Source organism: Lemur catta, chromosome 14, assembly GCF_020740605.2.
Source record: "Lemur catta isolate mLemCat1 chromosome 14, mLemCat1.pri, whole genome shotgun sequence".
Taxonomy (NCBI): domain Eukaryota; kingdom Metazoa; phylum Chordata; class Mammalia; order Primates; family Lemuridae; genus Lemur; species Lemur catta.
Window position 1 is genome coordinate 29,448,751 of NC_059141.1, and position 21,739 is coordinate 29,470,489.

The following is a 21,739-nucleotide window of genomic DNA, read 5'->3' on the forward strand; positions in this document are numbered from 1 at the left end:
CCATTGAGAGCCACTAGTCTACAGGAACTGCAGTGGAACTTCCAGCTTCACTTTCACTAGACACAGTGGAGAGTGGGAATAAGGTTTAGGGGCTACAAACAGGCATTTTAAGTATAAATCTACATAACTGAATGGTGGGATACTCAGTCCCCCATGCCCACTCTCATCCAAGAACATCAGCAGCCAGAATAATCTCTGAGTGGAAAACTGGGCAAATTTTCTCTGGAAAGACTGAAAGGTCTTATCCAAAAGAAAAAATCCAACAAAGAATGACATTTGATGGAAGTCCATACTTAACACCGAGGTCACCATTTTTTCACCCTATAGTGAACTCACAGGTCCACGCCTTACCCACGTACAAAGTTTCTCACCTATTTTCATTGCCAGCCAAAAATCACTAGACATTTGAAGAAAATAAACACAAATAACAGATATCACAATGAACAAGGGGAGAAAAGGGATCCCAAAGGAAAGACAGGAAAAAAAAACCACTTAAATAACATTAATAATTTTTCCGAGATAAGGAATACACTGTATTTATAAAAGAATAGAATACTAGATTGTTTAAAAAAAGGACGGGCAAGTAGGATGGAGAGCAAGAATTTTTAAAAACTAAAAATTTGACAGCAGAAATAAAATACAACATGAATATTAGAAGATAAAGTCAAAGACAAAGAAGTTGTAAAAAGTAGGATCAAGTCAGAGCAATGCTTTTGTCGAGCACAAAGCTCACAAGCCTTCTAGACCCACTTTAACAGTCTTTTAATTAAATATTTTAGCTTTTTATCAGAACTAGTCTTTTATGCAAAATGGGATATTTGAAATGTTTTTCTTATATTGAATGCTACGTTTGGATGAGATGATGAGATGGTTTTCATTTATTAATAGTTTAAAAATACCTACTAAGCATGGGGTAAATAAAGCATTACCCTGTTTTAAATGTTGGCTGTAGCCTTTGTGGCCCTTCTCTAACTTAAAGAGTATGATAATTCCAAGAGGTTTTTCAGAAAGAACTTTGTTTCAGATAATGCCTCATGTCTATTAGAGCACACAGTCTTTTCAATCACGAGATTAACAAACAAAGCTAAAGTTGTTTGTTAAGCTAAAAAACATCAAAAAGATGAAAGCCAATAAACTTTATCATTTCTAAAGATTACAGCCAGGACTGAGTGCCTTGTCAACTATTTTTTACTCTTAAAGCACCAACAAAACCTCCTTCAGTCATGGTAAACTGTTACCTAACTTACAATTTCATATTGTTTCTTATTCTAGGGCATCTTAAGCATTCATAGATAAACCTTGAGTATTTTGTAAAGCCCATAAAATTGTTTCCAAAAAGCAAAACAACACCTCAAAGAGATAGACAGCCAAGATAAGAAAATCAGACAGTTCACAAAGTCAATATTTGACTGCTAACAGGAAATCAAGGAGCAGAACTACTTGTAGAAGACATTCATTGGTTGTCTACTAAGCACCCATTTCCAGCATCCAGATTTCCCTTGGGAAATGACCGTCTCCCCCTTGACTGTGCTGACCAGGCTGTTCAGGTGGGCCTGATCCCATTCCCATATCCAGGGACAAAGCCTGACTGGCTCAAGACAATCAGGTAAATCTAGGCCGGGCGCGGTGGCTCACGCCTGTAATCCTAGGACTCTGGGAGGCCGAGGCGGGTGGATCGCTTGAGGTCAGGAGTTCGAGACCAGCCTGAGCAAGAGCGAGACCCCGTCTCTACTAAAAAATAGAAACAAATTATCTGGCCAACTAAAAATACACATAGAAAAAATTAGCCGGGCATGGTGGCACATGCCTGTAGTCCCAGCTACTCGGGAGGCTGAGGCAGTAGGATTGCTTAAGCCCAGGAGTTTGAAGTTGCTGTGAGCCAGGCTGACACCACGGCACTCACTCTTTCCCAGGCAACAGAGCAAGACTCTGTCTTAAAATAAATAAATAAATAAATAAAAAATAAAAAAAAAATAAAAAGACAATCAAGTAAATCTTAACTCCCTTGGCAGTTATTGGTTCATATGTGGACAATTCAGACCTAACCTCATCAATTAGTGATGTTGACCTTCTCATCCACACTGGACATGAATAAGATAGCATGTAGCTGCTATGCTGCTGGCTGCAATCCCTGATGAAAAGCAACCCTAGGAAAAAGCCACCAATCAGGACAGCAGTGGGAAGAGACAGAAACTGGACACTTGAATTACTAGTCTTTGGACTTTCCACAATTATGAACCAATAAGTTGGGTTTAAGTTGGGTTTTCTAGAAACCAAGAGTATTCTGATACCAAACCGAAAAAGGTTTTTCCTTTTATTTTTAGTTGACATGTAATAGTTGTACATATTTAGGGGATAAAGAGTTAATATTTCCATATGTGTATACAATGTATAATAATCAAATCAGGGTAATTAGCATATCCATCACCTCAAACATTTATCATTTGTTTGTGAACATTCAAAATCCTCTCATCTAGCTTTTTAAAAATATACAATAAGTTATAGCTAACCATATTCACCTTAACGTGCTGCAGAACTGCCAAACTCATCCCTCCTATCTAGCTGTAATTTTCAAATTTAAAATACAAAAAGTGTTTATCAAATAAAAATAAAAGTATAAAAAATATAAAAGTGGTAGAAATAAGGACATTGGTAAAATGAAACAATTGAAAAATATAATGAAACACTGTAGATATACTATGAAGAAGTATATCTGAGAACCACAAATAGAAAAAAAGAAAATAAAAACATCAAGTTTAAGAATTAAGTGCAAATTTGCAAAATAATTTTTTGTAAAAAAGTTTTTGCCCAACTAGATATGGCAAAGAAAGAACCAAACAAAACTGAAGTCACATAGAAAGAATAAGTATTTAATAACCTGTAATACTCATACAATATAGATTTGAGCATATGGAAGTGAGCATATGAAACAGAATATAGTACACTATGACAACTGGAAATTACATGGAAAAAAACTGAGTTTATTAAATGGTTTATGTACTATTAGAGTGATCATGTAATGTTAACATCTATCAAAAAGTTCAGTGAAAGATTACACTAAAATCCTTCTGATTATTAATTAGATCTAAATATCTTTTATCATTAATTTTTAAAAAATGTTCTGTGAAAGTCATCGTCCCTGATATCTTCAAGGATAAATACAAACAGGAATTTTCAAGTTATAATCCTTAGCATCCCACTTGCCTTTTTCCCCTTGTTTTCTCGGTTGTTGTTGTTTTTACATAATGGGCTTCAACAGAAGCTTTCCTTTTAACAAACTACTCCAGGGCTTTAAAAAGTGAACCGAGTAGTGGTTGCTGGGGGTAGGAATCATTGGGGGAGGAGGGGTGAGTGTGACTACTGAGGATTATTGAGAGAGCTCCTTGTGATGAAAGGATAGTTCTGCATCTTGATTGCAGTGGTGCTTACACAAATCTACACATGTGATAAAACAGCATAGAATTATACACTCACATTGTACCAATGTCAATTCTCCAGCTTTGATACTGTACTATAGTTACATAAGAGGTAACTATAAGTTAATAAAAGATTTTCTGAAAAGTGTTTGATAATGACTTAATGTCAAAACAAAACAAAAACAAATATAGGCACTAGATATAAAGATTTTACTTGAAGTACTATCTTGGGTAGATTAAAAAAAAAGAAAAAATCTTATTTAACTGCTACATAAGTAAATTTTACATCAAACTGCTTATTATCAGAAAAAGCTTATTCTTGGAAATTAACTCCATAGCAAGGACTTACCTAAAATTTTCTTCAGAAATATATACTCCATTTTTCTCACGGGCTGCAGCAAGATCTCGTTTCAGGCGCTCTATCTCTTCCGTATACTCCTACACAAGAGGAATGTTGTAGGTGTCAATTTAGTACTTTTTTTCATTCAGTTTGGGGAGGATATGCAACAAATAAAACATAAAGTTAGCTTTTTATGTTTTCTAAAACTCAGAAAAGTATAATAAAAAGTTATAACCATACTTTTTAAATCAATATTAATTTATTTAGAAATAAAGTCTTTCAGTGGCTTTCAAACTCCTTTAAATGCACTCATTATGAAAATATGGGCTTCTCAAGAAAAATCACAACCACCATACCAAGGTTGGTAGCATTTTACACTAAAAGGAACCAGGATTCCATAGAGAAGGGTCTGATTTAATGACTAGGGCAGGAAGTATTCAAGATGAACCTGGGACATTTTATCAAACAAAATAGGAAAGAAGCTAACAAACCCTACCAGGCTAGTGAAAGGGACTCAAGAACGCACTTGAAGAGGTACCCACTGGTCAAAGATAAGACAATTTGAACATCAGTGTGGATAATAACTACAATGGAGTAAACAAATATTTTAAATCCATGAAGTTATAATGACAATTAAAAAGCTAGGAAACCAACTCATTACTCTCAAAATTGGCAGGCCGGGCTCGGTAGCTTATGCCTGTAATCCTAATACTCTGGGAGGCTGAGGCGGGTGGATCGTTTGAGCTCAGGAGTTTGAGACCAGCCTGAGCAAGAGTGAGACCCTGTCTCTACTAAAAAAATAGAAAGAAATTAGCTGGACAACTAAAAATATATAGAAAAAAATTATCCAGGCATGGTGGCGCATGCCTGTAGTCCCAGCTACTTGGGAGGCTGAGGCAGAAGGATTGCTTGAACCCAGGAGTTTGAGATTCCTGTGAACTAGGCTGACATCACGGCACTCTAGCCCAGGCAACAGGGCGGGACTCTGTCTCAAAAAATAAATAAATAAATAAATCACCACCAAGAAAAGCAAAAGATAAGCCAGATTAGGAGAACTATTAATATTTGCAAATTATATCTCATAAGGGCTTGTATCTAGAATATATAAACAATACCTTACAACTTAATAATAAGAAAACAAACAAGCCAATTAAAAATTGGGCAAAGTATTTGAATAGACATTTCACCAAAAAAAAAAAAAAAAAACCACACGGATAATGACCATGTGAAAAGATGCTCAACATCACAGGGAAATGCTCATTAAAACCACACTGAAGGCTGAGTGCAGTGGCTCAAGCCTGTAATCCCAGCACTTTCAGAGGCCAAGGTGGGAGGATCACTTGAGGCCAGGGAGTTCAAGATCAGTCTGAACAAGAGTAAGACCCCGTCTCTACAAAAAATAGAAACAACAGCTGGGCATGGTAGCATGCACCTGTAGTCCCAGCTACTTGTTGGGGAGGCTGAAGCAGGCGGATCACTTGAGCTCAGGAGTTTTAGGTTGCAGTGAGCTATGATGATGCCACTGTACTTTAGCCCAGGTGACAGAGTGAGACTCTGTCAAAGAAAAGAAAAACAAAACAAAAACAAAAACCAAAACCACAGTGAGGTACTACTTAACACTTAGAATGGCAAAAATTAAAGAGACAGGCCACAAGAAGTGTTAGAGAGGATATGGAGAAACTACAGCCCTCATACATTGCTGGTAGAAATAACATGGTACAGGCACTTGAAAAAGTTTCTTAAAGAGTTAAACATAAACTTATTATACAACCCAGAAATTAAATCCTTAAATATCTATCCAAGAGAAATGAAAATACATCAATACAAAGACATGTACAGGGATGTTCATAGTGGCATTACTGGATATGACCCAAATGTCAATTGGTGAATGTACAAACCACTGTATTATCCATATAATGGAATACTATTCAACGATAAAAAGAAATGAACTACTGATACATGTTACAACATAAATGGAACCTCAAATGTTATGCCAAGTGAAAGAAGCCAGATGCAAAAGACCAAATATTGTATGATTTCATTTATAAGAAATATCCAGAAACGGCAAATCTATAGACAAAAAGCAGATCAGTAACCACCTGATTGCAAAGAAGCAAAGGGAAACTTAATAGTGATAAAAATTTTCTAAAACTAGATAGCGGTGATGTTGCACAACTCTGCAAATGTACTAAAAATCATTGAATCGTATACTTACAATAGGTAGATGTTACGGTATGTAAATTAGAGATGCAAATAAATAAATACATTTTGTAAATATAAATAAATGCAAATTTTGCTAAGGGTACCAACTCACTTGATAAAGTTGGTAAAGTTAACAAATTGTCAGTAGGAAAAACATTTTAACATAGAAGGTATTTAGTTTAAATCACTAGATAAAAAGCTTTCCACAGGCAATTTAACAAATCTTGCTTTACAATTTTATGTTTCAGTTCCTTATTTTCACATTTCTCAAACAAGATTACATTACTTCACAAAAATTCACAATTACCTTAATAAGAGCTTTTTTGGTGAGTTTCTGATTAACTTCAGGCTTATTCATTATGTTCTTTGCTCTATGCGCATATTCCAGGGTACTCAGAGTTTCCTGTCATTGAAAGGAGAGGTTAATTACTGAAGATATTATAAGAATAATGTAATTCTGTTATCTAAAATGTGCTACATAATAATTGACATGTAATAATTTATGGTTATCTAATCTAAAAATTTCCTCAGTAAGACTACTGTACTCAACCCTTTAAAAAGGAAGTTGTTCAAAAGAGCCTTATCTTTTTTTCTCTTTCTCTTCAATTTTCTGGGTCTTTAGCCTTATAATTTGACCCACTAATTTTTTCCTTTAGACTAGTCTTAAACTCAATAAATTCCACCAACTGATGAATAAACAAAACGTCGTATATCTATACAACAGAATATTATTCACCCATTAAAAAAGGATGCATACTACAACATGGCTGAACCTTGACCACATTATGCTAAGCCACCACTTGAGGCCAGGAATTCAAGACCAGCCTGGCAACATAGCAAGACCTGCATCTCTACAAAATATATAAAAAAATCCAAACAGCCAGGCATGGTGGGAAGTGCCTGTAGTCCCAGCTACTTGGGAGGCTGATGCAGGAGGATTACTCAAGCCTAGGCATTCCAGGTTGCAGTGAGTTCTACATCCCACTATAGTGCAGCATGGGCAACAAGAGCAAGACTGTCTCTAAAAAAATAAAAAGAAAACATTATACCAAGTAAAAGAAGCCAGTCACAGAAGACTGCATGTTATAGAATCCCACTTATATGAAATGTCCAGAATAGACAAATCTGCAGATACAAATAATAGCAGCAACCTAGGGCTGGGAGTGGGGTGGATAGAAAATGATTGCCAATGGGGATAGGTTTCTTGCTGGGGTGATGAAACTTAGATTTTGGTGACGGTTGCACACAAATCTGTGAATTACTAAAATCATTGAATTGATATACTTTAAATGGGTAAATTTTATGGTATGTGAATTGTATCTTAATAAAGATATGTTTTTAAATGAAGAGTAAGTCAGAGACCTTATAAAAACTTTCTAAACTCCATTTACAGCAGATGATAGAAATAAAAAGATTTTACCATCCCTGTTGCTTCTCTTGCTTCTCTTGCTTTTCCCCTCTGTTCCCACACATCCAACACCGTTCTCAGTGCTCTCTAAGCAGCCTCTATAAACTAGCATTCACTTCACCCACTTCTAAGTCCTGAATTAGATCTCTATACATCATTCACTGCTAATGACCATAGGAATTTTCTTTGAAGACTGAGTGGAAAGTAACTGACTTTTTAAGATTAAAACCTCTGCCAGGAAGGAAAAAGATAACTTTTTCAGTAGTATCCTCTGGTATACATCCATGTGCAATGTCCAGATTCTTTTGCACTATAGCATAGAGTAAGTGGAGCCAATAAATGAACTTTTAAAATATGTGATACCTAAATAAGAATTATAGCGACTACACTTGCAGCTTCCTTTCAAAGGGCTTACCTCAAGATTGAGAGATGCAGGAGAGATTGTTGCAATTATAGATGTTTTTGTACGCCCCCCAAGAGAATCCTGGAGGATTCTAGTTAGTTTAGATTCTCGGTAAGGAACGTGAGGTGTTCTTTCTACAAGAGCAGTAATAACCCTTCCCAAAGTCAACAGAGATTGATTGATATTTCCAGCTTCCCGAGCTCTCTTGTCAACAGCTCCAGAACGGCCAATGTTTTCACTTCCAGCAAGATCAACCTTTCATTTTAAAAATAAAAATAAAAAATTAATCTATCTTTGGATTTAAAGACTTTTATTCTCATAGTATACATATAACATACAAAATAGCCAGCAAAATAATTTTTCTATAATTAAGAAATTTATTCTCCCACTACAAAGCTAATAACAGTGACTTACAAAAATATTGTCTAGAAGTACAAAATTTCAAGCTACTCTATGAGGCGGTCAAGAATGAAACAGTAGGCCGGGCGCGGTGGCTAACATCTGTAATCCTAGCACTCTGGGAGGCCGAGGCGGAAGGATCGTTTGAGCTCAGGAGTTCGAGACCGCCTGAGCAAGAGCAAGACCCCGTCTCTACTAAAAATAGAGGGAAATTGGCTGGACAACTAAAAATATATAGAAAAAATTAGCCAGGCATGGTGGCGCATGCCTGTAGTCCCAGCTACTCGGAAGGCTGAGGCAGAAGGATGGCTTGAGCCCAGGAGTTTGAGGTTAGGTTGCTGTGAGCTAGGCTGATGCCATGGCACTCTAGCCTGGGCAACCGAGTGAGACTCTGTCTCAAAAAAAAAAAAAAGAATGAAACAGTAGTATTAAGGTTGATGCTTACCAAGTTCAACTTTCCAATTTTAACAAGCTCTTCTCCATCATTTGTAGTTTCTTTCATATGTATTGTAACAGAGAAAACTGAGTGGGAACGACTAGAAAACAAGATCAAATTGCTCAATCATTATAATATAAAACATTATTTATTTCCTCTAAAATACTGAAAACAGTAAAGGAAGATCTAAATCCACAGGGGTGTAGAAAGATAATATCAGAGAGGAGATATCAGTAAGACTTTAGAAGATAGAAGGTGGATAGAACAATGATTAGGCTTTTGCTTTCCACTATCTGATGCCTGCAGGGGAGTCTTCAATAAAAAGCTACCTCAAAACACCTCAAAAGATTTAGGAACTAGAATCCTCAGGCACCTCTGAAAGCTGGATGTGGAGTGGGGTTGGGACAGTTGCCTGGTGTGTCAAGAGGAGAAGGCTGCTTGCAATCAATCTTCCTATTCATAAGAACAAGTAAGAATGAATGCAAGTAAGCATAGAAGTCAATTCTGATTTGGGAAAACTAAATTAACTTCTTCTCTTTATCATATGTATTCATAAAAAGTGATCATTACTCAAGTCTAAATATGTGAAAAAAGGAATTCCTACATTATACAAATTTACAGAATAGAAATTTTATATTTCAGTGAAAGGTATTTAGAGAAAAGAAATGTTACCTAGTCTGCAGTTCATTTCTCCAAATTCTATACAAAATTATCAAGTAAAATTTCCATTTTATTGGAAAGCCATTACAGGGAAAATTTAATTAAAATTTTAAAATCACTCATATAATCACTTTCATGTTATGTTATTTTTCTTTTTTCAAATGCATACCTTTTTCTAGTTGCGACTATAATTGTTATGGCATTTTGTAGAAATTTTCAACTAAAAAGCAAAGAAATAAGACATCTAGTCCTAACAATTATTTTATAGCTTAAAGAAGCTGATATTCATGGGCCAGGCGTGGTGAATCGTGCCTATAATCCCAGCACTCTGGGAGGCTGAGGCAGGAGGATAGCTTGAGGTCAGGAGTTTGAGACCAGCCTGAGCAAGAGCAAGACCCCGTCTCTACTAAAAAAAAAAAAGAATAGAAAAACTTAGCCAGGCAACTAAAAATAGAAACAAAAAATTAGCCGGGTGTAGTGGCAAGCACCTGTAGTCCCAGCTATTCGGGAGGCTAAGGCAGGAGGATTGCTTGAGCCCAGGAATTTGAGATTGCTGTGAGCTAGCCTGACGCCACGGCACTCTAGCCTGGGCGACAGAGGGAGACTGTCTCAAAAAAAAACTATTTTAAAATAAAGATTTGACTTTCTTCTAATCCTTATTCAAACCAGAGGTTTTCAAATTATGCTCTAATATCAGTAGGGGCTCCACAAAAGTGCCTCTCAAGGGCCACCTTTGTAAGGCTGAGGAGGTAAGCCTCTGAGTATCCCATCCCAAAATGAACTACAGCAGCTACATTTTAATCTGGGCTTCAATACACAATTTCATTTGAAAGAAAGGATTCAGCTTAAAAAAGTTTAATATTTCTGCTCTAGTTCAACTTGTCTTCTTCTCCTTTTAACATTCTTTCAATTTTGGTGCCCTCTCTATAAATCTTAAGTCAATTACTAAGGCCTCCTCCTTATAACACAAAATCTAAGTATGTGACAATGCATATATCCTGACCCACCCCAATTTGACTTCCCCCAAGTCCCTAATTCTTCTTAGAAAATGGAACCAGGGAGGAGACTATGGCTTTCTTACCTAGAGTATGCATTCATCAAGGTGGCTGCAGTTGTCCTTTTTGCTGCCCCCTTTTCCAAAATTTGATAGACTTCATCTTTGTTGTGTACTGTAATTTCTTCTAAACCTTTGATTATCACTCCTCTCTGGCCAAAATATCAAAAGAACACCCATTAGACTGGTAAAAGAATATATATGTAGTGACTTTTCAAAACCTCACACATTAAAATTTGGAAACATTTCATTCTCAAAAACTGAGTTACCTTGTTTCTAGGATCATCAAACATCTGCAACCTCTCAGAAACATCAGAAGAAGGATTAAGCAGATCAAAAAGTTCTTCATTATAGATTTCCAACAGAGACACTTTGACTGAAAATTCAGTACCATTATCAGTAAGTTTCTCAAAAATTTGATGAAGGGTACGTGGAATTATACCAGCCAAGGGATCCTGAAATTATAATATTAATGAGGGTTAATGTAAAGGAAGAATGCCATTTACTGTAGCAGTTAAAACACAAGAGCCTCCTTTATGTTTAAGTGTAAGTATGCCCAAACAAGTTAACAACAAAAAAAACCACTAACCTAATGTTAGAGAAGTCACTTACAACAGTCTGTTCAACAGTATTCTTCGTATCTTCCACAAACCTGACATACCTGCTAGTCATCTTCATGCCTGAGCATTACATAGAAAGCAACTGAAGCAAGCTACTTAAAAAGACAAGTTCAATGATCCTGCCCAACCAAACTATGCTTTAAAGCCTATTCCATATCTCCTATGGTTATAATTCCATAATTTTATTATCCATATGTAAAGTAAGTTAATCACTCAACTATGTAACCACTAGAAAATAGGAGCTACCTAAATATCAATAATTTGGAAAATTAACTTAGTTATTAAATTCATTTAAATTTAAACTCATTTGATGATAATCTTTGTGCAATGTACTATTAATATATGCTTTCTATAATATTAAACAATACAGTAATCTTAACTTTTTAAACACTCACGGTCATCATTAATAAAGTTCCATATTGCCCCTTGCTATGCTAACTTTTTGAGACTCATTCTATCATTACAAAGACCTCCCCTTCAAGCCCTACTCATACTCCAACTTTTTCACAATATTCTGTCCAGGCCGGGCACGGTGGCTCATGCCTGTAATCCTAGCACTCTGGGAGGCTGAGGCGGGTGGATTGTCTGAGCTCAGGAGTTCGAGACCAGCCTGAGGAAGAGTGAGACCCCATGTCTACTAAAAATAGAAAGAAATTATCTGGCCAACTAAAATATATATATAGAAAAAATTAGCCGGGCATGGTGGCGCATGCCTGTAGTCCCAGCTACTCGGGAGGCTGAGGCAGTAGGATCGTTTAAGCCCAGAAGTTTGAGGTTGCTGTGAGCTAGGCTGACACCACGGCACTCACTCTAGCCCAGACAGCAAAGCGAGACTCTGTCTCAAAAAAAAAAAAAAAAAAAAAAAAAAATTCTGCTCCAACTGTCCTATCCCAAACAGACCCCTATTTTATCACTTAACTGTGGAATATGTATTGGTCCTCTCTCTCCCAGTGAGATGGTGTTTCTTAAGCAAGTGTCATACCATACATTTTAATTTTACTATAGCAGTAGTTTATCCTAAACTCATGGTTGACATGGGTACTCTGATCTTCTCTATTTCAAGACATTGGCCCTCAACCAAACTTTACTGAGATAAATTTCAACCAAGTATGTTATCAACAATAAATACCTCTTCCCATGTATACTCTTCATTAGGTGACCTTTCACCTTCCATTGTAAAGGTTTTTCCAGTGCCAGTTTGGCCATATCTGCCAAGGTTAACAAAAGTATTAAATCAAAAATAAATACATCCATCTAAACTTTTTCATCAACTTGAAAAATAAGTGTTTCACTTACGCGAAGATAGTGCAATTATAGCCCATAATAACTTCATCCAGAATTGGACAGACAACACTTCGGTAAACATCAATTTGTTTAGTAGATGCTCCAAAAACCTATCAAAAAAAGGGTTTTTTCTTACAGAAAGAAAACTCAAAACTACTCATTTTAATGATTTTGTTTTTAGAATATTAACTCATTTAGCCTACTAGAAATCATCTGACAAATTGAAGAGACAATTGAAATTTGTAAGTGTACACCATTTTCCAGATGAAATGTGGATATTAGTATTACTTTACATTAGTGGATAATTAAGACGTTGCACCCCATGTTACCATATCAAAAGTGTATGTTTTCCGTGAGCTCTTGTCAGCCAATCCTCCAGTTCGTACACTAACTTCTTTTCGTACATGATCACATTCTACTACTGAATGGGCGTTAGCTTTCCGTTCTGTCAAATTAAATGGTCTGTAAAAAGAAATATACAAAGTTGTTCAAAAACTCTTAATTAATCAGGTTATCAATAATATTTTCATTAACTATATTAGTCAAGAAAAATGTGAAGTGTGAAGTTCTGACTACACAGTGATGGGGATTATATGGGGACTAAATGATACTGCTAAAGCAGATAGTAGAATTATAAGGGTCTCAATTCCCAGAAATAAAATTTGGCTTTTTTAAGTCTTCAAAGATATGTAAAACATTACAATTCTGACAGCTTCTTAGAGTAGATTCTAACAGAATTTATAATAACTTGCAAAAAACACCAAATTTATTTCTCAGAATTCTATTTCCACTATTTTTAAAATCTGATCAAGTTAGGTTATGATATAGTGGAAAGAACATGTCAAATTTATATTAAAAACACTAACCTGCTAGTGAATACCTAGCACAAAATAAAAAGTAGATAAAAATAATGACTAATATATTAAGCACTTACTATGTGCCAGGTACTCATTGCTACAAGTGCTTATGTGCTAACTCACTTTGACCTCACAAGCCTGGGGTTAGTAATATTATTAGCCCCATTTTTCAAAGAGGAAACAGGCACAAAAAGGCTACATCAAGCAGACTGGATCAAGAGACCTCATTTTACCAAAATCTTGTTATATGTTCCTAAAGCACCCCTACACACCTTTCTAAATATCACTTCTCTTATAACCATTTGTTTTATGTCACTGTTTCCCATTAGACTTCAGATTACTAGGGAAAAAAATCTTGTTTAGTTTGTTTCCCCAGTGCCCACTACCATGCTTAGCACACAGCAGGCATTCAAACATTTGTTACTACATTACCTGATAAATGTCATCCTAAGGGGAATGATGGGAAACTAAAAAGAACTACAATCCACAGAGTAGCATCAGTAAGATATTTACATACTTAATACATATCTGTGCCAAAGGGAAGATATACTCTTGACCTGGGTTCATTTTTCCCTTTGAGTATCACATACTTTGAAAGGAACTGCCAAATAAGAAATTTTCTTCCCCTCATCACTAGGCAAATCAAGTTGCAATTTATTTAAGAAGGATACCTCAACTTCCCCTGGCATACCTCATGCCCTAGCATACATTTTTTTTTAAACCAGAGTCTCACTGTGTTGGCCAGGCTAGGGTGCCATGGTGTCAGCCTAGCTCACAGCAACTTCCAACTCCTGAGTTCAGGTGATCCTCTTGTCTCAGCCTTCTGAGTAGCTGGAAATACAGATGCACACCACCATGCCTGGCTAATTTTTTTCTATTTTTAGTAGAGATGGCTAATTTTTTCTATTTTTACTAGAGACGGGGTCTCATTCTTGGTCAGGCTGGTCTCGAACTCCTGAACTCAAGCGATCCTCCCACCTCAGCCTCCCACGAGTGCTAGGATTATAGGTGTGAGCCACCACGCCTGGCCTCCTAGAATACTTTTGAGTGGTCTGAAGACCAAATCTATGATCCTGGGAAACTTAACAACTCCCAGGTAATATCTGGTAATGCTGTCATTTGCCAGCGGGACTAAAACCTACACAATGCACGCAACTCACATGAATATGCAGTATTATTAAAAGTTCAAGCCAGGCCGGGCGCGGTGGCTTCACGCCTGTAATCCTATCACTCTGGGAGGCAGGCGGATCTTTTGAGCTCAGGAGTTTGAGACCAGCCTTAGCAAGAGCAAGACCTCGCCTCTACTAAAAAAATAGAAAGAAATTAGCTTGACAACTAAAAATATATAGAAAAAATTAGCTGGGCATGGTGGCACATGCCTGTAGTCCCAGCTACTTGGGACGCCGAGGCAGAAGGATTGCTTGAGCCCAGGAGTTAGAGCTAGGCTGACGCCATGGCACTCTAGCCTGGGCAACAGAGACATTGTCTCAAAAAAAAAAAGTTCAAGCCAAGTGCAGTGGCACACACCTGTAATCCCAGCACTTTGGGAGGCCAAGGCAGGAGGATCACTTGAGCCCAGGGGTTTGAGGATGCAATGAGCCATGATCATGCCACTGCACCCCAGCCTGAGTGACAGTGTGAGACCCTGTCTTTAAAAAACAAAACAAGGCCGGACGTGGTGGCTCACGCCTGTAATCCTAACACTCTGGGAAGCCGAGGTGGGAGGATCGCTTGAGTTCAGGAGTTCAAGACCAGCCTGAGCAAGTGCGAGACCTCATCTCTACTAAAAATAGAAAGAAATTAGCTGGACAACTAAAAATATTTAGAAAAAAACATTAGCCGGGCATGGTGGCACATGCCTGTAGTCCCAGCTACTTGGGAGGCTGAGGCAGTAGGATTGCTTAAGCCCAGGAGTTTGAGGTTGTTGTGAGCTAGGCTGATGCCATGGCACTCTAGCCCGGGCAACAGAGCGAGACTCTGTCTCCAGAAAAAAACGGGGGCAAGTCTACAAATCCTTGTACTGCCACTGAGGAGGAGATCGGAGAATGGCAATGAGATCATAAGTGACTTTGAAGGTTAGGGACAGAGAAAGATGATAAGGTGAGAGAAAAGCCAAGCAGCAAGCATAAATTCAACTTTAGGGAAATGTGTTAGGGGAAACAGGATAGTTTTCAGAGCAAGTAGCAGTCCTGAAGGTAGAACATTGATGGCGCAATTTTCTGATCCCTGGTAGGGAGTTAAAAGTTCTTCCTCATGGCCTCACACCAAGTCTAACCCTCTAAAAAGCCCCATTCACGGTGCTAATGGTTACTTCAGTAAGTTCATAAATGGGTGATAGTGACTCTGGTTTCTATTACATGTTGGAGAAAGTTTTGGGTTTTAAGGTTAATAATCTTCCCCTATGGAATAAATATATTTAAATGTCTTTTTAACTGTCCCTATCTTTAATTTCTATCCTTAGAGGAAAGTGTGCTATATTTATAACTGGACATCAGGAAGGAAAATGCCATACATTAATTTTACTCTGAGGGATTTCTGGAGCCTTTTGTGAAGTCACATTCAAATGTGCATTGTCACCCAGGAGAGTATTAAGCCTAATAGGAGGACTTTTGCTGTTTGCAAAATCTGGGTGCATACCCTACCCTGTGCTTTTTTTTCCTCCAGATACTATGTTTGGAGTGATGATAAGCTAAGAGGGATAATCAAGAGAAGAAAATGGCAATGCATGGAAAGTCAACAATGAGATCATTGACCCTTGAAGCTCTGGTCTTCCTTTGGGATAATATGCTGCTCAAGGTCACAGAGCTGTTTAGTGGCAGGGCTAAGAAAGAACCCAGGTGGTGCCTTTTTGCCACTAAACTGCTGCTGTAGGTATAGGGCAGTGGTTTTCGTAAGTATGGTTCAAGGACCAGCAGCATCAGCATCATTTGAGCATTAGAAATGCAGATTTTAATGCTCTGTCCCAGACCTGCTGAATGGAACTCTGGGGGTGGAGTCCAGCAGTCTGTGTTTTAAGAAGACCCCTCTTTCCCCAGGTGATTCTGATGCACAATAAAGTTTGTGAACCACTGACAAAGGAGAATGAGAGCGAATGGCTGACAGAATAAACTGGGAAGGGACTTGGTGCAAGACCTATGATTTGTTTCAGTATCCTCATCTATAAAAAGGGCATAATGAAAAATAATTAAATAAATAATAAAAAGGGAGAAAAACAGGCAAAGAACCTAAATAGATATATCTCCAAAGAAGAGATACAAATGGTCAACAATCACATGAAAAAATGCTCAACATTATTATTAGGGAAATGCACATCCATTAGGATGGCTACTATCAAAATATAAAATAACAAATATTGGTGAGGATGTGGATAAATTGGAACCCTTGTGCACTGTTGGTGGTAGAGCTACTGTGGAAAATGTTGTAGTGGAAACATTAAAAAGGAAGGAAATCCTGACATATGCTACAACATGAATGAACTGTGAGGATCTTAAGCTAGTCACAAGATGATAAATAACTGTATTATCAATTCCACTTAATATGAGGTATTTAAAGTAGTCACAATCATAGATGGTAGAATGGCACTTGTCAGGCGTTGGGGGGGTGAGGGAAATGGGAAGTTATTATTTCATGGGTATAGAGTTTTAGTTTTTCATGATGAAAAGTTATGGAGATGGATGGTGATGATGGCTACAGAATATTACTAATGTATTTAATACCACTGAACTACACACTTAAAAATGGCTAAGATGGTACATTTTATATCTATTTGAACACAATTTTTAAAATCAGGGAAAAATAGGTCAGGCATGGTGGCTCACACCTTAAGCCTAGCACTTTGGGAGGCCAAGGTGGGAGAATCACTTGAAGCCAGGAGTCTGAGAAGCAGCCTGAGCAAGAGTGACAACCTGTCTTTACAAAAAATAGAAAAAATTAGCCTGGCCTGATGGCGCATGCCTATAGACCCAGCTACTGGGAAGGCTGAGGCAAGAGGATCACTTGAGCCCAGGAGCTTGAGGTTGAAGTGACCTATGATGATGCCACTGCACTCTACCCTGGGTGACAGAGCAAGACTCAGTCTCAAAAACTAAATAGAATTAAATTGGGGGGAAATAATGGGGGACTACGGAAGGGGATCAGAAAGATGATCAGTAGCTAGATCATGTAGGGGTCTGTAAACTTCAACCTGTGGGTCAAATCTGGCCCTTGCCAGGACAAAGATTTAAGAATGATTTTTATAATTTTAAAGAGCTGTTAATAAAAAAAAAAAAGTGACAGAAACCACATGTGGCCTGCAAAGCCTAAAGTTTTTAAATAAAATAAATATTTATTTATTTGGGCCCTTTATAGAAGAAAAGGTTTGCCAACCTGAGGGACTCATAAGTTGCTTATTTAATAAAGCTTAATGACAGACTTGTACCAGGAAGGCTACTTGAAAGAGAAAAGGCTAACCTGAAAAGAAAAAAAATATCTCTTTATACTAAAGTTATTTGGAAATATTAGACATAACCCAAGCACTTTTCATTGGAGATAAAGTAAAAAAAAATATATATCTTTTAAGGCAAGGCTTGAAACCTATGAGAATAATAAACACCAGGTTCAAGATAATGGTTAACTGTGGATGGAGGAAAAGGGATTGGAAGAGGTATATAGGGCTAGGACCTCTTATATTTTCCTGGATAGAGCTTAAGCCCATCCTCTGAATGGAAGAATAGGCACCACATGTACTCACCATCAAATTGGCACTAACTGATCAACACTAAGGTGCTCACACAGTAGTAATATTCTCTGGGGGTTGGGCGGATGGGGATGGGTAAACTCACAACTAATGGATGCGGTAAGCATTGTAGGGGGGAAAGGGCACACCTCAAATCATGGTTTGGGTGTGGCAAAGTCATAACATGTAACCAAAATGTTTGTACTCCCAAAATATCCTGAAATTTTAAAAAAGGGGTACATAGGAGGCTCCATCTATAATGATTGTTTTGTTTCTTAATCTGGGTGCTGGATACACAACTGTTTGTTACATTGTTCTTTATAACTTTTTGTAAGTCTGAATATCTTATAACTAACTATAAAAAAAGGAAGTAAAAGCACACAGAAAAGGTAATGTTGTCTGGCTTTATTAAACAACCAAAGTAATTTAAAATTTTTGTATTTGTTATATGCACAGATTGTTTTTTAAATCTTCAAAACAAATAACTATTAACAAAAGCCCCAGAGTGCAACTGGTAAGTGTCATTGGCTAGACTCAAGGTTACCACCAAATTTCCTCTCTGCCACCTAGTTTAGAAACCTAGTCATCCTCTTTGATATCTATAATTCAAAGTGACCAAAGCTGAGTAAACTATAACCTAAAAAAGTTTGTTGGTACAGGTCTTTTAAAAATAACCTTTTAATATTAAAATACTTTCGGATTTACAGAAAAGTTGCAACAGCAATTTTTAACAGCACCAACATAAACAAACACAAAATACACATACATCAGTCAACTGTGAAGAGCCTCTAAAAAGTCAAACAAATCAATCTCTTAATTAAGCAACAATTTCTACAAGTATGATCTTCCTCCACTAGCTCATTTTAAAATTGAGAAGTTATCTGGAAAATAGGGAGAACTGAACACTCCTCCACCCGCCTCATCCCCCCAAATAGTTCTCTTTTGTTCTATGAACAAATAGGCAGATGAAACGGAAAACCAAGTTGCGGCACCACCAGATACCTACACTAGCTTAAGTTGTCTTGATCTTTTAAAAACATAAACTCACTTTATAACTTAATTTTTAGTCTTTAAATACAGAGATGTTTACTTTTTAGTATGGATGAAGAAAATATTGTATCTAGAATAAAGAGGCCAGGTGATTGATTACTTTTTTAGAAGTAATGGAGACGATGATGGTCCCAAGTTACTACTAAACCACCTGCAAAGTAGGTATTCAGCCTTATTTCCAGACTGACAAACTACATGAAGTGGCATATAAACATGACACCTAAATCTTTATCGACAGTGGTTAAAAAATAAGAACGCATTTCTCAGTAAGAACAACGATCAAATTCTTCTGAACAGCAGTTTAACTATAACCTCTAATGCAAACGTCTTTTTCTCCTGAAAAACAGACGCTAATTTACTCCTCACAGCAACCTGGTGTCATTTTTTTATCGAACAGAACACGGGAAATCAAGAAATAGGAAACGCAAACAAAATCCCTCTCTCTGGAGCGCGCAGGAGGGAGCCCAGTCGCAAAGCCCCGGCGTTCAGAATCCTGCCAGCCGGTCCCTACCTGCATCTTACCACCACCTGGATGTTCTTCCCCTTCTCGTCTTTCTTCTTCGCAGAGGAATTTGGCTGGGACGCCATGACTGTCCCCACCAAAAAACCAAAGCCTGGACGCTGACACGGGCACTGGGGAGCGCGCAGTGACTCGGCTGCCGACAATGGCGTGGGTGCCCACGTCCCCTTCTGGGTGCTGGCGCGGTCAGGAGCACCCACGCCCGCAGGTCGGCGTCGCGGCCGGTCTCCACCCGGGACTATGGCGGTAGGCGCCGTGGTGCAACAGTCCGGGCCGCCAAATCGCTCTCGTTTCCGCCCAAACTAGAAACCGAGCAACGACTCGGCGCCTCAATTTGAAAAAAAGGAGCCGAGTGTCCGGACCAATGGCAGCGCGGGCGCGCAAGGCAGCATGGGACTCGGTGTCGTCACCGGAGCCCCGCCCTCGGGGCGTGGCCCGCGGGAAAGTAAACAGCTGGTCGGTCCGCGTCCGCTAGAAACTCGGAGTCCCGCGGCAGAGACGCGGAAATGGAGTGTGACACTTCAGCTTGGCTTGGCTCAAGTTACATAACGTTTCTGGACCAAAATTCCCTCATCTGCACAATGGGAATAATTGTAACCGTCTCAGAGGGTTGTGGTGAAAGTTAATGAGCTTGTGCGGGTAAGTAGATTAGAACGTACAGTAAGCTCAGGAAAGGCTGGCCATGATTATAATTATTAGAGAATTATAAGAAAGTGCTATGGAAGCACTGAAGCGAAAGGTCCAAAACGAGCCGCCTTCCCGGAGGCAGAGTCCAGAATAGTCTTGAAAAATAATTAGGAAGTGTAAGGAGATAAGGCTACCACGGGCTCCAAATCGTGATGAAATGTGCATTGAATGCCACTTGAAGGACTCTGAATTTATCCTTTAACTGATGAGAAGTCACGATCACTAAATGACTCCAAGCAAGAGAGCAAGGCCAGAGCCCGGCGCTGTGGCTCACACCTGTAGCCCTAGCTACGCCGGAGGCGGAGGCAGAGGATCACTTGAGGCCAGGAGTTCCAGACCAGCCTGGGCAAGAGAGTGAGACTGCGTCTCAAATAAAAATAAATAGTTTTTTTTTTTTTTTTAAAGAAAGAAAGCAAGGTCAGGCCTGCGTTTTAGAACGACCGCGCTGCAATGACCCACGCAGGCTCGGGGGTGCTGGCAGTACCTACGCGGCCCAGCAGCCAGCGGCGCCTCCGGGAGGTCTGGCGAGCACCGCTGCCCCGGCCTACAAATCCCAGCGTGCAGCGCTGGCTGGGTCCTGCCGGCCCTCCGTGACCTCCGGCTTTCCGTAGGTGCCGTGGGCGTCCTGGCAGTGCTTGGGGGGACTCGGCCCCTTAAGGTGTGGGTCGTTGGCCCAGGAAATACTGAATCAGGTTCCTGTGCTCTGGTCGGTTCCTGAAACTGCGCTTCTGGGCCACGATTAATCCATGGGAACCTAAATGTCGTTTTAGACTCTTAAGTAACAGGCGGTGGAGGGAAATATCGACATCTACAGCCCACATCGCTGGTCATTTCTATTCTGTGTAGTCAGCTGTCTATTGACATATCTTCTTAGATGGCTCATTGGCATCTCAAATGGACCTATCCAAAACGGAACTCTTTATCCCCTTACCTCCCCGCTAACCTTTCCCATCTGGACACTCGGTGCTAACTAGAACCTTTGATTCCTCCACGTCTAGTGCAGTCCTGTTGGTTTTATCTCATCTGCGACCATCCTAGGCCAAGGCTTTTCTGTCTTCCTTGAACAACTTGTCCTCTACCTCAACAAGTTTCCCTACTTCTCTTTTCTCCGCCACCGCCGCCCACTCCCCCCACTGCATTTACTCAGCAGGGAAAGTTATCTTTTATGTGTGTGTAAAAACTGTCTATGTTGCCCAGACTGGCCTCAAGCTATCCCCTGTCCCCCTCACCCCATACGCACCAAAGTGCTGGGGTTACAGGCGTGAGCCACCGAGCCAGACCTGGGAAGTATCTTTAAAAAATAATAATAATAATAAGATCATGTCCTTCATCTGCTTTTTAATCTTACATTAACTTCTCACTTGTACTTGGAATGAAATCCAAACTCTTTACCATGCCCTGTAAGGCCCTCATAATCTGGCCCATATCTATACCATCAACTACTGCCACTTTCTACATATCTCACTACCATGCTTCAGAGCTTCTAAGCTTTTTCCCGCGGCTGGGCATTTGTTTTCAATATACCCTCTTCCAGAACTCTCATTCTTTTCATGGCTTGCCCATTCTCATCCTTCAGATATCAGCTAACCTTTCTCTTTTTAAAAAGGCCTTTCCTGACCACCCTATCTAAAGCACATTCCTGTTATAATTTTCTATCTCAGAACTCTGTTTATTTCTTTCATAATACTG

At 38.8% G+C, this 21,739-nt stretch overlaps 1 protein-coding gene across 2 annotated transcripts in view; it reads right to left on the reverse strand.

The window, feature by feature from the left end:
• Positions 1 to 19,737, reverse strand: part of KIF11 (kinesin family member 11) — a 40,454-nt gene extending 20,717 nt beyond the window's left edge. The window contains exons 1-10 of one of the 2 annotated variants that reach the window (XM_045567806.1): positions 19,355 to 19,737; positions 12,552 to 12,684; positions 12,235 to 12,332; positions 12,068 to 12,146; positions 10,588 to 10,773; positions 10,346 to 10,470; positions 8,614 to 8,704; positions 7,782 to 8,024; positions 6,266 to 6,361; positions 3,766 to 3,854 (exon numbers count right to left, since the gene is read on the reverse strand). In XM_045567806.1, the coding sequence (XP_045423762.1) occupies positions 3,766 to 3,854; positions 6,266 to 6,361; positions 7,782 to 8,024; positions 8,614 to 8,704; positions 10,346 to 10,470; positions 10,588 to 10,773; positions 12,068 to 12,146; positions 12,235 to 12,332; positions 12,552 to 12,684; positions 19,355 to 19,431 (1,217 nt within the window). In that variant the 5' untranslated portion in view covers positions 19,432 to 19,737. The remainder of the gene's footprint in view (positions 1 to 3,765; positions 3,855 to 6,265; positions 6,362 to 7,781; positions 8,025 to 8,613; positions 8,705 to 10,345; positions 10,471 to 10,587; positions 10,774 to 12,067; positions 12,147 to 12,234; positions 12,333 to 12,551; positions 12,685 to 19,354) is intronic. The other variant, XM_045567807.1, reaches the window with a different exon arrangement.
• Positions 19,738 to 21,739: the final 2,002 nt, after the last annotated feature.